The sequence below is a fragment of the Myxocyprinus asiaticus genome, chromosome 44, assembly GCF_019703515.2.
Source record: "Myxocyprinus asiaticus isolate MX2 ecotype Aquarium Trade chromosome 44, UBuf_Myxa_2, whole genome shotgun sequence".
Lineage (NCBI taxonomy): Eukaryota > Metazoa > Chordata > Actinopteri > Cypriniformes > Catostomidae > Myxocyprinus > Myxocyprinus asiaticus.
This window is the reverse complement of record NC_059387.1, coordinates 16,089,074-16,106,827: the sequence shown is the minus strand read 5'-3', so window position 1 is coordinate 16,106,827 and position 17,754 is coordinate 16,089,074. Positions and strand designations below refer to the sequence as shown.

The 17,754-nt window shown below is 35.7% G+C and overlaps 2 protein-coding genes across 2 annotated transcripts; both read left to right on the top strand.

Moving 5' to 3' along the window:
* Nucleotides 1-2,299: 2,299 nt before the first annotated feature.
* On the top strand, nucleotides 2,300-14,375 carry LOC127434304 (DDB1- and CUL4-associated factor 11-like). The gene is made up of 15 exons (XM_051686947.1): nucleotides 2,300-2,517; nucleotides 3,180-3,375; nucleotides 3,497-3,624; nucleotides 3,792-3,910; nucleotides 4,117-4,181; nucleotides 4,651-4,751; nucleotides 6,139-6,285; nucleotides 6,371-6,425; nucleotides 8,461-8,529; nucleotides 9,848-9,905; nucleotides 11,616-11,801; nucleotides 12,395-12,548; nucleotides 12,686-12,838; nucleotides 13,012-13,118; nucleotides 13,343-14,375. Exons 2-15 carry the CDS (start codon nucleotides 3,191-3,193, stop codon nucleotides 13,445-13,447), a joined length of 1,632 nt encoding a protein of 543 aa, XP_051542907.1. The 5' UTR covers nucleotides 2,300-2,517; nucleotides 3,180-3,190; the 3' UTR covers nucleotides 13,448-14,375.
* A 4-nt stretch (nucleotides 14,376-14,379) lies between these two features.
* LOC127434321 (fat storage-inducing transmembrane protein 1-like) lies at nucleotides 14,380-17,613 on the top strand. Its single transcript, XM_051686975.1, has 2 exons — nucleotides 14,380-15,971; nucleotides 16,194-17,613. The coding sequence occupies exons 1-2, from the start codon at nucleotides 15,706-15,708 to the stop codon at nucleotides 16,891-16,893; spliced, it is 966 nt and encodes a 321-aa protein (XP_051542935.1). The 5' UTR covers nucleotides 14,380-15,705; the 3' UTR covers nucleotides 16,894-17,613.
* The last annotated feature ends 141 nt before the right edge of the window (nucleotides 17,614-17,754 follow it).

Here is a 17,754-nt window from a genome sequence, read left to right as displayed (position 1 = left end):
CATTATAGGATATTGCATAATCCCAGATTTTTTTTATTTCTTAAAAAAAGAAAAGAAAAAAGAGAGAACAGAAGGGAAGATATTGCTGTGACAAGTGTACACAACATGTACATGTTTTTAACTTAAAGAATTTTCAGGGTAAACTTTTGTGTGTTGAACAACTTTTTTACACCACTATTTAAGCACCCTTCATATAAACAGCCCAAACTTCCATTAGTTCTGTTATTGGAGTAGAAAAAATGTGTCTGTGACTGAATACAATAACAGAGGGTAACAGGTGCATATTATGGCAATGTGTAAGGGTCAGTGAAATGATGCTCATTTTTGTCCAGATCTATTACATTAAAACATCATTAAAAAAATAAATTAAAAAAATGCAATTGACAAACCATTCACTTGAATACACCTCTTCTGACTATGATGAGCATACTGCTTTTTCAGTCATGTTGACAGTAAAAATAAAAAAGAGCAATAGTCTCATTAAAAGCTGAAATTCCTGAAAAAATTAATGTTGGCAATACTAGTGCAGAATTATCTTTTATTGTTATTATTTTTTTTTTAAAAAGGAGCAGTGAAACCACTGAAATGATTCATATTTAAAAGCACTTTTGACCACCAAATCAAAATCATTTGGTGTAACCAACATGCAGGTAGCCATTGTGTTGTTTATGTTGACCATAAAAACCATAAAACAGAGCATAACACCTTTAGACCCTCAAGACTGAGCATGAATCCAATATTTATTTTGACATTTTTATGAAAAGGAACATTTTGTTCAAGTTATGTGGTGTAACCCTGTGAAAACTTCTTGACATTTTTGACTAAAAAATTCATAATATTTAAAACAAATATGTTTTACCTTGAAATATTCTTGAAATTAATGATGAAGTTGTTTATACTCTAATGTATTGAAAGTGCAAAGAAAGTATTATAATACTTTTTTCTTGATGGTTACACCACATGATAATTATGAAATTTATTTTATTTTATTTTATTTTTTAGAAAACACTATAAAGGTTTTTCAAAAATTTATGAAGAGGGGACCCTCTTCATGTAGAATAAAACAGCTTTTATAAGGTTACTAATGACTGGAGTCTTCATCTCATGTGAGAGCTCATTATTTTAAACTAATGTTTCAAAATCAAAATGCATTTCTTGGGGAGTACAAATTTTTTGAGGAAAAAATTACTGGTTGCACCTTTACATTTTTTAGAAAACAGCAGGAATTTATATATACGATTTATATACAGCGTCACTGTCAGTGGCCTAGATCAGGGGTTTTCAAACTGGGGTCCGGGGACCACTAGGGGGTCCACAAAAGATTTCAGAAAAAAAAAAAAGTTAAATTGTTAAGTATCATTTGAAATTATTACCATTTCATTCTCAAATCTTTAGCCTTCTCATTATTATTTTATTGTATTGACAGCCACAGTAAGAAATAAAAACAGAAATAAAAATACATTGGCATATTATTTAATGTATTGTGAAATAAAAATATCTTATTTGTAAGAAAAAAGGGATGCAATTCACTGTTCTCTGTTAACTTGCTTTAAAACAATATATATTGCTTAATTGTATACTCTTATTAATTTATTTATCTAGTGATTTTTACAATAAATATAAATATTCAATATATATATATATATATATATATATATATATATATATATATATATATATATATATATATATATATATATATATATATAGATATATATTAAATTGAATTAAAAAAATATTCTTTGGGTTTATTACTGTGGCCCAGAGGTGCACAACACAGTAAAATTTAAAAAGCAAACAAAAGTTCACAGCACAAAGAAATCAAACAAATTAATTTATTTGTGTTGTAGTTTAATTTATTTGTGTTGTAGCTTAATTTATTTGTATTGTATATTAATTTATTTGTGTTGTGGCTTAATGTATTTGTGTTGTAGTTTAATTTATTTGTGTTGTAGCTTAATTTATTTGTGTTGTAGTTTAATTTATTTGTGTTGTGGTTTAATTAATTTGTGATGTAGCTTAATTTATTTATGTTGTGTCTTAATTTATTTGTGTTGTGGTTTAATTTATTTGTGTTGTGGTTTAATACATTTGTGATGTAACTTAAATTATTTGTGTTGTGGTTTAATTAATTTATGATGTAGCTTTATTTATGTTGTGTCTTAATTTATTTGTGTTGTGGTTTAATTTATTTGTGTTGTGGTTTGATTACTTTTGTTGTGAACTTTTTGTTTGCTTTTTAAATTTCGTTGTGTTGTGCACTTCTGAGCCACCGTAGTGGGTCACGTGACCAGAGGAAGGCGAGTCTGGAGAGTCAAGACTGTAAACAGCATGGCGCGTCACGAACCTGGGGAGTCTTGAAAACACCTCAGGGGTGAACTGAAGCGTACAGCAAACTTAACTAACACATTTATAAAGTCATTTTTGAGAACGTAGTTTCCTGATTATTTACCGAAATCTGCAGGAAGACAAAAAAATCAGTCAAAGAGCTGTCAGAGCACTGTTACCATATAACTGGTAGGTGTCTCTTTTGTAGGTCGCTTGGTTGCTATCTCCTAGCTTGTGCGCCAACTCAGGGTTGTGTAGATGTAAATGAAAAGTAATATATAGGATTGTTGCATTTTTTTTTTTATGTTAAACGTGTAGTTTCTAGATCTAAAACAATTATGTGAAAATTTTCCCCGTGCCGTTTGCAGTTTTCAGTTGTTATTTTAGCATTATCGCCTGCATTATCATCACAGCCTTTTGTCAGCCTTTTGTCAGCTTTATGTCAACATTTTCTGACCTAATTTAAATAATCTCTTTGAGTTTGAGCCCATAATTTATCTGAGACAAGTAAATATAGGGGTCAATAACACCGACACTAAATGCACGACCTCAGTGTGGATTATTTTTATTTCCTGTTATGGATTTTTGCATAGTGACATTCTCTGTTATCACTATTTTTAATAAGACGTTAATGTATAAAAGAATGTCTCCATATTTGGTTGTATTTCATGTTATTCACAAGTATTAGTCTGCCAAAGGATTGTTGTTGTGACAGTTTAAAGTCGTTGAGGAAAGGCTTAAAATTAGATTTTGATTATTTGTTTTATAGATTTTATAATATACTTTGCTTTTTACAATGATAAAGACCTAATGTTGAGTGTGATTGCTTGGCTGAATGCATTATTTTGCAGACAATCGGTCTATGGGCTCTCAGTCCAGTTCTGGGATGTCCGGTCGGGGCTCTGACAACCCAGACCAGTCAGAACCAGAAACCAACCAGAATTCCAACCAGACGGGCCACACACAGGAAGAGAGGCAGTCAGAGAGACAGTCGGGATCAGAAGAGGACGTTGACTTGGCACAAGTCCTGGCATACCTATTGCGGAGGTAAAGAAATACATAACCCACATGAGATTCATTTGGGAGATACACCCCCTTTTTGTTTGTCTTTTCTTTCATTTCATTTTGTATGAAATTTGTTAAGTGTTCTACATTATATCCGCCATAGGGGCCAGGTGCGCCTGGTCCATGGAAGTGGAGCGACAGGCCTGCAGCTCGTGCAGTCGTATTCAGACTCTGACGAGGACAGTGATGGGGCCTGGGATGGGCGTTTAGGACATCGATATGACCCTCCTGGTGATTATTATGCAGACCTTTATAGTCTTTTTCAAGGTTGAGAAAAGATTTCATAGACACTCAATACAGTTCCATTAAGAATAAATATTATAAACACATAATAAACACTGCAATTATGAGTGTGTTTCTACTCATTGTGTAATATGTCTTTTTTTATTGTCTCTCAGTGGATGCCCAACCAGACACACAGGAAGTGGACCGCAGTGAGATCCGCACTCAGATCCTGCTTGCCACTGCTTCCTCAGGACTAAAGGGCAGACACAGTTTCACACATATGCTGGCAGAGGTAAGATAAGTCTATACTTACGTTCTCATAGCAGTTTATTCTGTTATTTTCTTTGCATCTTTTTTTTTGTGTTTAAGGAATCTATATTTATGCAGCCCACTGTTTATAGAGGATGCAATGATAAATATTAAAAGAGATTGTGATAATTCAAAAGTGTGTGTTTTGGCAACTTCCTATAAACTAACTGTTTGTATTGTTTGCTGAAGCGGGAACAGGGACGGTGTCGAGGATCAAGTTTCTCTCATGGAGAGTGTAGCCTTATTCGTTCGCAGTGAGTGTAACACACGCATGCAAACGCTATGCTATAATAATAAGGTAGCACTTTGTAACAAGGTTCCATTTGTTAACATTAGTTAACACATTAGTTAACACATTAGTTAACATGAACTAACAATTAACTATATATTTTTTACAGCTTTTATTAATCTTTGTTAATGTTAGTAATTACAATTGTTCATTGTTTATGTTAGTTCATGGTACATTAACTATTGTTTACAAATGTACAAGCTGAAATATGTTTTAATTAACATTAACTAAGATTAACAAATGCTGTAAAAGTATTGTTCATTGTTAATTCATGTTAAATAGTGTTGTTAACAAATGGAACCTTATTGTAAAGTGTTACCATAATAATGCATATTGGGCACATACAGCTGTATGCTGTATCATTTTTCTGCTTTTAAACTAATTAGTCTTTTCCATACGTTTCATAACAACAATTCACAAACTTTTCCTCATAGTTTCCTGCCCAATCATGTGGTTTACAAGGACACTTATCAACAGAAAGTCTTTTGTGGAGTCTACAGTGACGATGGAAACATGTTCTTGTCTGCATGCCAAGGTGAAACAAAGATTCTTGAACTGTAAATCAAAGGCTTTGCCTTTACCATTTATTTTCTCTGCTTACTAATTTTCCAAATCCACATGAGACACACACAAAAATGTATAACAAAAGATTTATCACAGCTAGATTTGCATTTCCTAAAGGAAATGCCAGTGCTTGCAAAGCAGCAAAATGATCGTGTTAACGTTGTAATGCTGATAAGCTTTGGTTTTTTAAGGCTTGGGTTCTACATAAATTAAATGTCACATCAGAGCTGCTTTGACATTATGACACTCAGCATGCATCTAGTTTTCAGTCGGTGGCACAGAATCAGAAGTCACTGTGCTGTGTTAAGGCATCTACAGTATATATGGTTAAAGAAATGCAGGGAACACAAGACCAATCATAATTCTGTGTGCAGAATGTTAATATTTTTATATACAAAACAACATTTGAAAGGAGTATGAACATTAAGTGGTTTGTGGTGAATTAGATAGTTGAGATAGTTCAACAAAAAATGGGAAGTCTCTCATCATTTACTCACCCTCATGCCATCCCAGACGTGTATGACTTTCTTTCTTCTGCTGAATACAAATGAAGATTTTTTAGAAGAATATCTCTGCTCTTTAGGTCCATACAATGCAAGTGAATGGTGACCAGAACTCAGAAGGTCCAAAAAGCACAAAATAGCAGCATAAAAGTAAACCACGACTCTGATTGTATGACTTCAGTTGTTAAATCCATGTCTTCAGAAGAGATATGATAGGTGTGGGTGAGAAACAGATCAATATTGAAGTCTTTGTTTACTACTCCTTTTGTTTTTGGCAATTCACATTCTTCTTGCATAACACCACCAACTGGGCAGGCAGGAGAATTTATAGTAAAAAAGGACTCAAATATTGATATGTTTCTCACTCACACCTATCATATCGCTTCTAAGACATTGATTTAACCACTGAAGTCATATGGATTACTTTTATGCAGCCATTTTGTGCTTTTAGGACCTTCACATTTTTGATCACCATTCACTTGCATTGTATGGACCTACAGAGCTGAAATATTCTTTTAAAAATCTTAAATTGTGTTCTACTGAAGAAAGAAAGAGATACACATCTGGGATGGCAGGAGGGTGAGTAAATGATGAGAGAATTTTCATTTTCGGGTGAACTATCCCTTTAAGGTTCGGGAATTAAAGTTAAAGAAAAAAAACTCTAACCAGAATGTCAGTAATATCAGTACAGTGCAAGTCTCACTAAAATTATGTAGTATAAAGGTTATTATCATTTTAGGCAATAATTTAATTACACATGCATGTTATACTTTTTGTAATGCAATCTTAAACATTATAATTGAATCACGGTAAGTGAAACTGTTTGATAATCAGTTATTTCTGCCTCTATTTTAGATCAGAATATCAGGTTATATGACACTAGTAGAGGCCGTTTTGCTCTGAAGAAGACTGTGAAGGCCAGAGACGTGGGATGGAGCGTTCTGGATGTGTGTTTTACCCCTGATGCTCGTTGTGTGCTCTACTCCAGCTGGTCTGACTATAGTAAGACAGAGACAACTCATCCGTACTGTTTTGTTGAGAGTACTGATTCTTCTGATGCACATATGTCTGTGTCTTCTCTCCGTAGTCCATGTGTGCAGTGTAGATGGGGACAATGAAACACACACCGCTCTGGACCTCAAGTTAGTGTTTCCCTCATAGTACATTATAGCATTACATCTCAGGTAATCACCCGGATGCTTTTTTTCTCATGTGGATGACAGATAGTAGAACAGATCATCATAACAACCATTCATTACTGCATCCATAACATGACTGTGAGCTAACCAAGCTGAAACATTTTGGCAAAGTGAGGTTTATGTTTATTTTGGTGAATTTATGACATAACCCATATTTATTATAAAGGGAGGAAAAGTGGGGCCTGGGTAGCTCAGTGGTAAAATACGCTGGCTACCACCCCTGGAGTTCGCTAGTTTGCTAGTTCGAATCCCAGGGTGTGCTGAGTGACTCCAGCCAGGTCTCCTAAGCAACCAAATTGGCCTGGTTGCTAGGGAGGGTAGAGTCACATGGGGTAACCTCCTCGTGGTCGCTATAATGTGGTTTGTTCTCAGTGGGGCGCATGGTGAATTGAGCGTGGTTGCCGCGGTGGATGGCGTGAAGCCTCCACACGTGCTATGTCTCCGTGGCAACGCGCTCAACAAGCCATGTGATAAGATGCGCGGGTTGACTGTCTCAGGCAACTGGGATTCATCCTCCGCCACCCGGACTGAGGCGAATCACTATGCGACCACGAGGACTTAGAGCGAATTGGGAATTGGGCATTCCAAATTGGGAGAAAAAGGGGAAAAATCCCCCCCCCCAAAAAATAAAGGGAGGAAAATATATTTAAAAAATAAAGTGTTAATATGAAAAATAAACATTTGTTTTTTTTTTATTATATGTTAGGACAGCAACACTTCCTGTCTGCTGTCTTCTGCCTGAGATATGCTAAAAATGCCAGCAGTTGACTTTGCCAACGTGTCTTTCAAGACCAAGCTGCTTCTCCCATTAAATTCACTTCACTGTTTTCACAGCTGCTTTTCATTGCATAATATTTAGTGATCATGCTGCATTGTGATAACAAACAGTAATATTATGCTTTTAGAGATTTGGTCTTGCTCTTGCTCTGTTCATCCACAAGTAAGGTAGTGCTGTGTACATGGAAATTAGTTCATGCTCAAAGGTTTATATTACCCAAAAATGAACATTTACTCACCCTCATGCCATCACAGATGTGCATGACTTTCTTTCTTCAACAGAACACATTTGAAGAAACTTAGCTCAGTAGGTCCTTAAAATGTAAGTGAATGGTGACCAGACTTTTGAAGCTTCAAAAATCCCAGACAGTAAGCATAAATGTCATCCATACGACTCCAGTAGTTAAATTAATGTCTTCTAAAGCCATAAAGTCAATTTTGGTGTGAAAAAGATCAATATTTAAGTACTTTTTAACTATAAATCATCGCCTCTGGTCAGCAGCAGTATGTGCGTGTGAAGTAATCACATTGGCATTTGAGACACTCAGAAGAACTGAGGCACGTGCGACACACCCGGAAGAGCAGCGCTGTTTACAACTGAGTAGACAGAACGCTATACAGAAGCTTTGTTGGTTTTGGTTTAGATCTGTATTTATGTTTTTTTACTCACAATTGTGCATTTGTGTGCTCATCCTGGATGTCTCAACCGAGAGAAGAACGTGAGATTACGTCTGTAACTTGCAGACGCGAATACGTCACACAAGGGACCATGTGAACTCAGCGCTCTCTACTGCTGCTGAAAGGAAGCGAAGTTTTATAGTTAAAAAGTACTTAAATATTTATATTTTTGCACCAAAAGCGATCTTATCAAGTTAGAAGACATTAATTTGACCACTGGATGCCTATGGATGACATTTATGGTGACTGTCTGTGATTTTTGAAGCTTCAAAAGTCAGATCACCATTCACTTGCATTTTAAGGACCTACTGAGCTGAAATATTTTTCTATTTTCCTTCAAATGTGTTCTGGTGAAGAAAGAAAGTCATACACATCTGGGATATCATGAGGGTGAGTAAATGATGAGAGAATTCTCATTTTTGGGTGAACTATCGCTTTAAGTATTTAAATGTAATTACCATGGACTGTAGTCATTTGTGTTTAGAGTGTTACTGATGCTGACAGTTGTCTTTCCTTCTTTCAGTCCAGATGAACGGAGGTTCTGTGTTTTCTCACTGGCTGCATCCACAGATGGAAAAGAGATTTTAGGCGGGTCAGTATCTTATTCTGTGTTCTACATGCCAAGACCTTTACTAACCCAGCATTTGTGTACATTTGGATTTTTTTAAACGTGTGTGGAAGTTTTTTCTGTTTCCAATTATCGGTACACTATTTGATTGGTTGAATTCCACTTACCACACATAAGTGCTTCTCACAAAACCTGTTAAGAAATGTTTTTGTCTTATTTTACTCCCAAAAAAATAAAAATAAAAGTATTTATATATATATATATATATATATATATATATATATATATATATATATATATATATATGAAATTATATTTTGAAAATAAATAGATTAAGCCTATTTTTAGGGCCATGCAGATTTTTTTATATTGTGATATTATTTTCATGACAGTTATGCACATTTTAACCCCAAATTGTTATAACCACAATGCAAAAAGTGTAGAAGTCATTGTGATATTCTCATTAGTGCAGTGTGAAAAACAAATGATCATTTAAACTGTTAATTATTTATACATCATAGTAGTACTCCCTTGGTACTGCTTTTCATTTTTGCTGATTTAAATTGTAAAAAATTATACAACAGCAAATTTTGTACTGTAATACAGTAAAAAAAAAATTACTGTTAAGGTAATGAGAATCATCATTGAAAACAACGGGAATGGAAAAAGCAAATCAGCCAGATGTTTTACAATAATTAGAATTGGGGGGCAAATGCGCTTAAGTGTCCTGAAAATAATGTCACAATGTAAAATATCTTAATAGTCCTAAATGTTGGTTTCATTTTCATTATACGAAATATAATTTCATATTTTTGTATTGATTTTGGCTTAAATATGTAGAGGAAATGTTCTTGACAGGTTTCATGAGCATCACCCACATGGCAGGGTCAGAAATGAACTGGAGCTTGGGGCAATAATGCCACTGAAAGTGAAAAAAATGTCCCCAAAATTCACAATGTGTGGGTTAAACAAATGCCCACATAATGAATTCTTCTATGTTTTATTTGTAACATCTGAATTTTTTAAAATATTCTATTCTAGGCCTAGGTATACATATTATTACATAAAATGTACAATGTAATGACTCAAATAGAGAATTTATCTTAATAAATAGATAAAATTGAAGAATTTAACATTTTTAATATGATTAGAAAACACATTCCCTCATGAAGTTAAAAAAATGCCCCTGTAAATCAAATCCATATCAAATCTAAATTAAATCTTAAAACAAATTGACCATGAATGGAAAAGTTCATTTCTGACACTGCCGTATGGTAAAATAAAGTGGATGTTTAAGATAATTTTTCACTGATGCTGAAATTCCTTTATCTCTATTAAACAGTGCAAACGATGGATGCCTGTATGTGTTTGATCGTGAACAAAACAAGAGAACTCTAAAGGTATGGATCACATGTTGGGGAATGTGTGAACTAGATTCTCTTCTATACTGTGACCATAATCATTTTTAAAGGGATAGGTCAAACAGAAATGAACATTTTGTCATCATTTACTCACCCTTATGTGAGTACGGACCAAACCCATATGACTTTCCATGGAACACAAAGCAGATGTTAAGCAGAATGTGACAGCATCAGTCACCATTCACTTTCATTTAATGGAAAAAGATGCAGTGACAGTAAATGGTGAGTGAGGCTAACATTCTGTCAAAACATCTCCTTTTGTATTCAGTGAGTGAAAGAAAATCATACAGGTTTGGAACAAAATAGGCTGGGGGTTGAGTAAATGATGACTGCATTTTTATTTAGGAGAAAACTATCCCTTTTACCACTACAGCAGGGGTACTTAATAGGCGGACTCCGGTCCAGATCCGGACCGAAGGACAATTCAATCCGGACCGAGATCTAAATCTTTGTGCTAGTTATCTGACACCTGGCTAAGTGATTGTGTAAGCATATGTGTACACACACATGGAGCTGGAATAAAGCGCGCTCAGCGCTAGAGCAAAATATTTCTCTAGAGCGGGAATAAAGCGCGTCCAGCGCTACGTGATTATTCCCTAGCGCTGAACGCGCTTTTATTCTTGCTCTCCATGTGTTGCCACAAAGCCTGATTTACTGTACGTAGTTGCAGGCACTGTTATTTTAACAACAGTAGCGGAGACACCGCTACAGATACTGGCATCTTTTGCTTAAACACACTGCAGAAAACAAAAATGAAGAAAAATGAAACTATCTCCATCTGTCTGATGTGTGATTCAGACGGTTCAGCAAAGCCAGGTTTGTTAACCAGTTAGCCAGTTAACGTGCCGTCTGTAGACGTTTTTTTTCCCCTGTCTAAATTTAGCTTTATTAATCAGCATGTTACGAGCCTTTCATAAGTAACAAACAGATTATTGTTCTAATTTTGTGAAAATTAATCAGATGTCATCATGGCATGGATGGCAAGAAAAGCCTATTTACACTTAAATTAAACAAACAGTATTTTAATTCTTCACTGTTGTTATGTACCTAAATTGTTTGTTTGTAAATTCTCACTTTAAGGAAAACAATTTCTCTCAGGTGGACCCCTGAACACCCATACAGGTCTCCTATGTCCCATACACATATATATATATTCTGAATGTAAAAATATTTCAACACAAAAACTGGACTGCTGTCATTCAGCTTCAGAACGAACTGTTGATCTTCTCTCTTAATATTCATATCCAAGTGCCCTCAACTGATGAAGTCTTGATGAAACAGTTTAATCTTTTGGTAGAAGATCCCTCGGACCCCACTACTTTGGCTGTCTCTGGGCCCCCAATTTCCTCATCCCTGCCCAGTTTTGAATAGACTATTTTGACTGGTTAGGATTTTTTTTACAAAGTACTATTGTTGCCAACGTGGCAAGTTATAATACGTGTAAGCTGCGTATTATTATCCGGACCTTTTCTGGGAAGGAAATGTAGAGACCGGACCTCTTGGAATTTTAAATGAGTACTCCTTCTTGCATTACAGTTTCCTGGTTACAGTAGATCAGAAGTCTATCACTCTGAATTAAATGAGCTCTTTGAGATCATTGATAAGCTATATATAGTGAGAACATTATTCAGTAATTCAAGAAGAAATTCCCCTTAAAAGAAGCATAACTGTTCTCTTTCTTTCTCTCAGATTGATGCTCATGAGGATGATGTGAATGCTGTAGCATTTGCAGACAGTTCATCACAGCTGCTGTTCTCAGGGAGTGATGACGCTGTCTGTAAGGTATGGGACAGGCGTACACTCAGAGAAGACAGACCACAGCCTGTGGGTCAGCTGGCAGGACACAGAGATGGAATCACCTTCATACACAGCAAGGTATATTAACACAATCCGTACTGTCCACATATATATAGTGGAATCATGCCAAGACACAATGATTTACATCACTTATTATTTACATCAATAAACTTTCACACAATAATACAACAATAATATGTCTTTATAAGCAAAATGGTTATTTTAGATAACCATGGTAAAATTTACACCCAAGATAGCAGAACAGCCTTTTAGGTAACTAAATAAAAACCTTATATAAGGTACACTAAATGGCCAAAAGTATGAGTACACCCTCTATTTCACCCCTTCTTATTTATGGGTTTGGCGTGTTCAGCTCCACCGTTTACTAGCAGGTGCATAAACTGAAGCATTTAGCTATGCAGTATCCTTTAAAAAAAACATTTTCATTAGTATGAGGCATATAGGATCAAAGGGCTCAGTGACTTTCAACTTGGCACTGTCATGCCAATTTTTAAAAAATAAAATACCAACGCAAACGCATATAGGTGTGGTAATCGGGTGTCACAAATATTATTTAAAAATTAATTAGTTGCTCTAGTTCAAAAACTTGAGTTAACTGATACATACTAAACATGTAATGCACTAAGCAGTAATTGTATGTTGTTCTGAAGGGCGATGCTCGGTATTTGATCAGTAACTCCAAAGATCAGTCCATTAAGCTGTGGGACGTGAGGAAGTTCTCCCCCAAAGAGGGACTTGCTGCTTCACGACTTGCCGTCACACAACAGAACTGGGACTACCGCTGGCAGCAGGTTCCCCAGAGAGGTTTGTGTAGCTTACTTAGGATGTCTATGTATAGTAAACCTGTCAGACATACTGGTATATTTTCCACCTTGTTTTTACACATGAACACAATGCGCCTGTTTAATTTTGTAATTTCATCTTTTCTTGTTGCCCTGCAGCACTGAAGAGGCACAAGCTGACTGGTGACACCTCTGTAATGACATACAGGGGTCACGGGGTTCTGCACACGCTCATTCGGTGTCGCTTTTCTCCTGAATTCAGCACTGGACAAAAGTTCATTTACACGGGCTGTTCAACAGGCAAAATCGTCAGTAAGTGTGTCCACATAAACCTGCCTGAGCATTGGAGTGGTTTAATTAGCTTTGCAATGAAGAGATATCATTGACATATTTAAAGAAGAATCAAAAGTGTATCATGCCTTAAAGGTGAAGTGTTTAATTTTAATCTGCCTAATTTCTTTTTTTCCCTTCAACTCCTTCTGTAGTCTATGATGTATTGACGGGGAGCGTTGTGACCAAATTGTCTAATCATGACGCGTGTGTGAGAGATGTCAGTTGGCACCCGTATCAAGTCAAAATGGTTAGCAGTTCGGTGAGTAAACATCTTTTTTTAAATTCTTTTCAATCCAGATCTAATAAACTATCTGTATTTTTAACAGACTGGATGAATTTAGGTCTGTTCTCAGCGCTTAAAATCTCGCATTTTAATTTCTTTCTTTGTAATTGTTTGAAAAGTTGGTCTGTTGATACTGAACTACAGCTCTCCTTGGCTGTTTTCTCTTCTTTACATTTCTTCTTCCTGTCATGTGTCCTCAGTGGGATGGTGCCATACGTTTGTGGGAACACACACAGAATCACCCTCTGGACAAAGACAGAGAACGAAGGAGCGTGGAAGTGGTGGAGATGACAGCGAAATGTTGACGATGCCAGAGATGGATGGATTTTGGTGCTGTCTCAGCAGATTTAAGAAGAGAAATCTGAAGGAAAAAAAAAAATACAAAGGAGAACAAATTTTGTGAAGAGAGTTGTGAAATCACATCGATGTTGTATTAGGCAGGGTTTTTCAGAAGTGTTTTTTGTCTGAGTCCACATTGCTCTGTCTGTCTTTAAAACAAAATTCACCATACAAATATTGAAGTTTCAACATAAAGGTGCAGTGACATACAGGGAATGGAAACTAGCAGTTTTATGATTTCTCTTTTATGTCTACTGTCACACCTCTTTCTAAGCTCCATGGTGACAGTTTAAAGCAGGTTTAAGCTGAAGTGAAAGATTTACATTTCACAAATCATAAGAATGCATTATTTCAGAAAGGCTTGACACAAATGCGTTGCTTGAAATCTTACTGTATGTTAACAATGTTGCTTTACCAAAAAAGCAGTACTTGCTTTAAGTAAATATAGCAAAACAATTTAGATATGATGGATAAATTTCTAAAAGTGCAGAAATTTCAGGAATAATTCTAAATATTGTAAGATATTTTATTGCTATTAATGTCCAGGATTTGATTTTGTAGTTCAGTGTAAAGAAAAATCTTTTCTTTGTCAAAAATCTGGATGTGTGGTGTAAGTGTGGCTGGAGACTTTGTCATGGTTGTATGGGTGCAGAAGTGAGTTTCTTTATGTGTACGTGTGAGAGTGTTCGCAAATATGTTTCTATTGATACAGAGTTGATTTGTGTGTGATCTTTGTGTATTTAGAATTCTTTAAGATACTTAATTGTTTTACAAGAAGAATTAAACTTATGCTCACAACTTTATATTTGTTTTAGCTCTAAATCATATCTCAAAAGTCAATTTCTCATATGCCCTATTTGTATTTTAAAGGAACATTCCAGGTTTAATACAAGTTAAGCTCAGTCGACATCATTTGTGGCATAATGTTGATTACCACAAAAATTTATTTCGATTCATCCCTCCTTTTCATTAAAAAAAAGCACAAATCTGGATTGTAGTGAGGCACTTTCAGTGAAAGAAAATGGGGCCAATATTTTGGAGGGTTTAAAGGCAGAATATGAAGGTTATAATTTTATAAAAGCACTAACATTAATTCTGTTAAATCTATGTATTATCTGAGCTGTAAAGTTGTTTAAATCATCATTTTTACAGTCATTTTAGGGTTTGTTGACATATCGTCATATCAATGAAGTTGTAGAATTGGCTATAACTTAACACAGAAAAGGTTAATAAGTGATTTTATCACTCTAAAATTATGTTAACACAGATATTGTTTATGTCTTGTGGCTATACTTTTGAAACAGTGAGTATTTTAACATATACAAATTGGCCCCCATTCACTTCCATTGAAAGTGCTTTTTTTTTTTAAGAAAAGGAGGAGCAAGTCAAAATACATTTTTGTGGTAATCAACATTATGCCACAAATGCTGTCGATTGAGCTTAACTTGTATTGAACCCAGAACATTCCTTTAAGGTGAATTGAACATTTCAATTGACACTGTTTTTTTTTTTTTTTTTTTTTTCCAAGCAATTCATGACTAGATCAAAGTTTATATACATTTTGTTTATTACATGGACTGTTCTAAAATTAGTCTGTGAAGATAAAAGCGTGAAAAAAAAAACACTAAAAGAGAAAAGCATGTTTATTACAGTAACTGTGTAGGTCAAAATGGGGTGAAAGTACATGTTTTCATTGATCATGGTATCCATCTCCCCTGGAATCTACACCCCTGCATGACTAAAAGAGCCAATCTCTCATAACCTGAAAACAACAATGCATTCACTAAATCGTGGAAATCCATGGTCTCTAAATGTGTGTTTTTACTTTTTTTTTCTTTCCCAGGTCAGTTTTCGGAGTTAATTTCAAGAGCCAAGATTTATTTAAAAGAAAACCTGGTTGTAATACAGACGCATAATTTATATGCATCTTAAGAGACCATTTTAAAATTAAACCATTTTAACCACAAAGGGAATGCTGCTGCTCTGCTTTATATCAGACACACGGGCATGGGGTAGAGCAAGCTGATAAGAAGGGAATGTGTGGAGCTGTTAGGGGCCAAAATGTTGTCAGGGACCCTAGGTGAGAGGGTAAATGATGAAAAGTGTGACAATCCAGCAGGTCGTACTCAGCTGTAAAAACAACAGTGCCAATAACAGACCACTAGAGCAGAGCAATCAAATTGGTCTTTTTCTAAATTTATGCTGTTAAGTCTATTTGTTGGAAATGCATTGGAAGTACTGCCCAGAGCAAAAACAGATGGATCTTTGTGGGCTGATGGAGATACTACGGAGGATTCAAAACTCTAGCATCAAACTTCTACTCTCAGCTCTGGTGGTGGTTACTGATCTCACAGCTGGAGTACTTGGTCATTTGTTATTCAGACAGCATTTTCATTTCCTTCTTTCTGTGATAGTGTTGTTTGGACCTGTTCTGAGTCTTTGGGTCTCCAAGTACAGCATATTTGGCAACAAGAACCACTACCTGTACAGGCAAGATCCAACTCTTATTTTAAAAGTTATTGTAACTTTATACCTGAGTTGCTTCTTATAAAGATGTTATTACATTTGTAGAGTGTGAAGTTGATCTGTTTATTTCCATCAACTGTTACATTAATGTATTGTAAAATCTTATTTTATATAACATTTTGTTCAGTGCATGTGCCTTTGAAATCTGATTGATTTCTTGTTCATTATGATTGTTGTGATATTTAGGGTATTCCTGCATTCATGCTGGGGCTGGACCTGTGTATTTTGTGGCTCCTTCGTCTTTCTTCTGTCATACTGCACCAGTAACTCCCTAATTCAATCTATTCGTCATCTCTCTCGGCTTGCTGTGGCTGGCATTCTCTGGTCTCTGTTACGCCGTGTACTCTCCTTTCTGGTGGATGCCTCAGGAAGCTGCTTTGAGACACTCCATACCACCACAGAAGTCCATGGGAACCCCATGAAGCTCCTAGAGTCAGAAACAGACATTAGAGGCCCTTTGTTGCTACTGAGGCAGGAAAAGGGCAAAGCAGCCTGCCTCAAAGCAGGGCTACAGTGGCAGGGATGTGAGGTATCTGATGATATCTTGATTCTGTGCTTATGTTGTTTGATTCTTGCAGAGGAAATTGGTGTTTTTGAACCATGCTTGGCTCTAGGGAAGCCTCTAGGGTCGCCACTAAGGATACTCTTCCTGTTGTGTGTGTTGTTGTTAAATCTCTGGATTTTCCTGATTCTCTGCTTGCTGGCACACTTTCCACAGTTCCCCTCCCAGCTGGTTGGGGGAGCTCTAGGGTATCTGGGGTGGAAGGGACTTTCTATGGGCTGGTACACTTTGAAGCCAGACTGGTTCTGCCAGTGTCTTGGAAGACCAGGAGCTTTGTATGTGTACACCACATGTAATACTCCATCAAATGGGCACATTGCATAAAAAATAATCTTCATTTCAGATACTTTTGAGAGACGGTGTACAGTGGGCCTAAAAAGTATTTAGACACTTAAAAGGAATAGTTAAGCAAAAAATTAAAATTCAGTCATATTTCACTCCGTCTTAAATTGTTCCAAAACTATATTACTCTCTTCAGTGGAACACTAAAGGAGATCTAGGCAGAATGTTAACCCCAGTCACCATTCACTTTCATTGAATATTTTTTTCCATACAATTAAAGTGGTGTTTTTGGGGCTGTCAGTCACTAACATTCTGCCTAACATCTTCGGTGTTCCACGCAAGAGAATCATATGCATTTGGAACAACATGGGAGTCTTTATGATGTCATAACAAGGCCTCTATGATGTCTTAATGCAGTCTTTATGATGTCATAACAGGGTCTTTTCATGTCATAATTGGGCCTCTAGGATGTCACAATGGGGTTTTCATGATGTCATAATTATGCCTGTATTATGTCATAATGGGGTCTTTAAAATGTCATAATTACGCTTCTATGATGGGGTACGTAATGATGACAGAAATTTCATTTTTTGTTTAACTATCTTTTTAAGTGATCCTAGCAGTTACAACAGGTAAAGTTCATCACAATTACTATGAAAAGTGTTTTGCTGTATTTCTTTACACTAATGGGTCTTGGTTTCATATTTTGCTTTATATTTATAAAGATATTCATACATTTTAAGTGTGGCTTAATTTTAGCTCTTTTTTTTTTTTTTTGTCTTGGCAAACACCCTAAGAGTTCTTCTCTTATTAAAAACCCTCCTGTCTTGTAAAATACCCTAATGCATGACTAAGATTATGAAAAGACATGTTCTGTGTTAGATTCAACATGAAACATGAGCG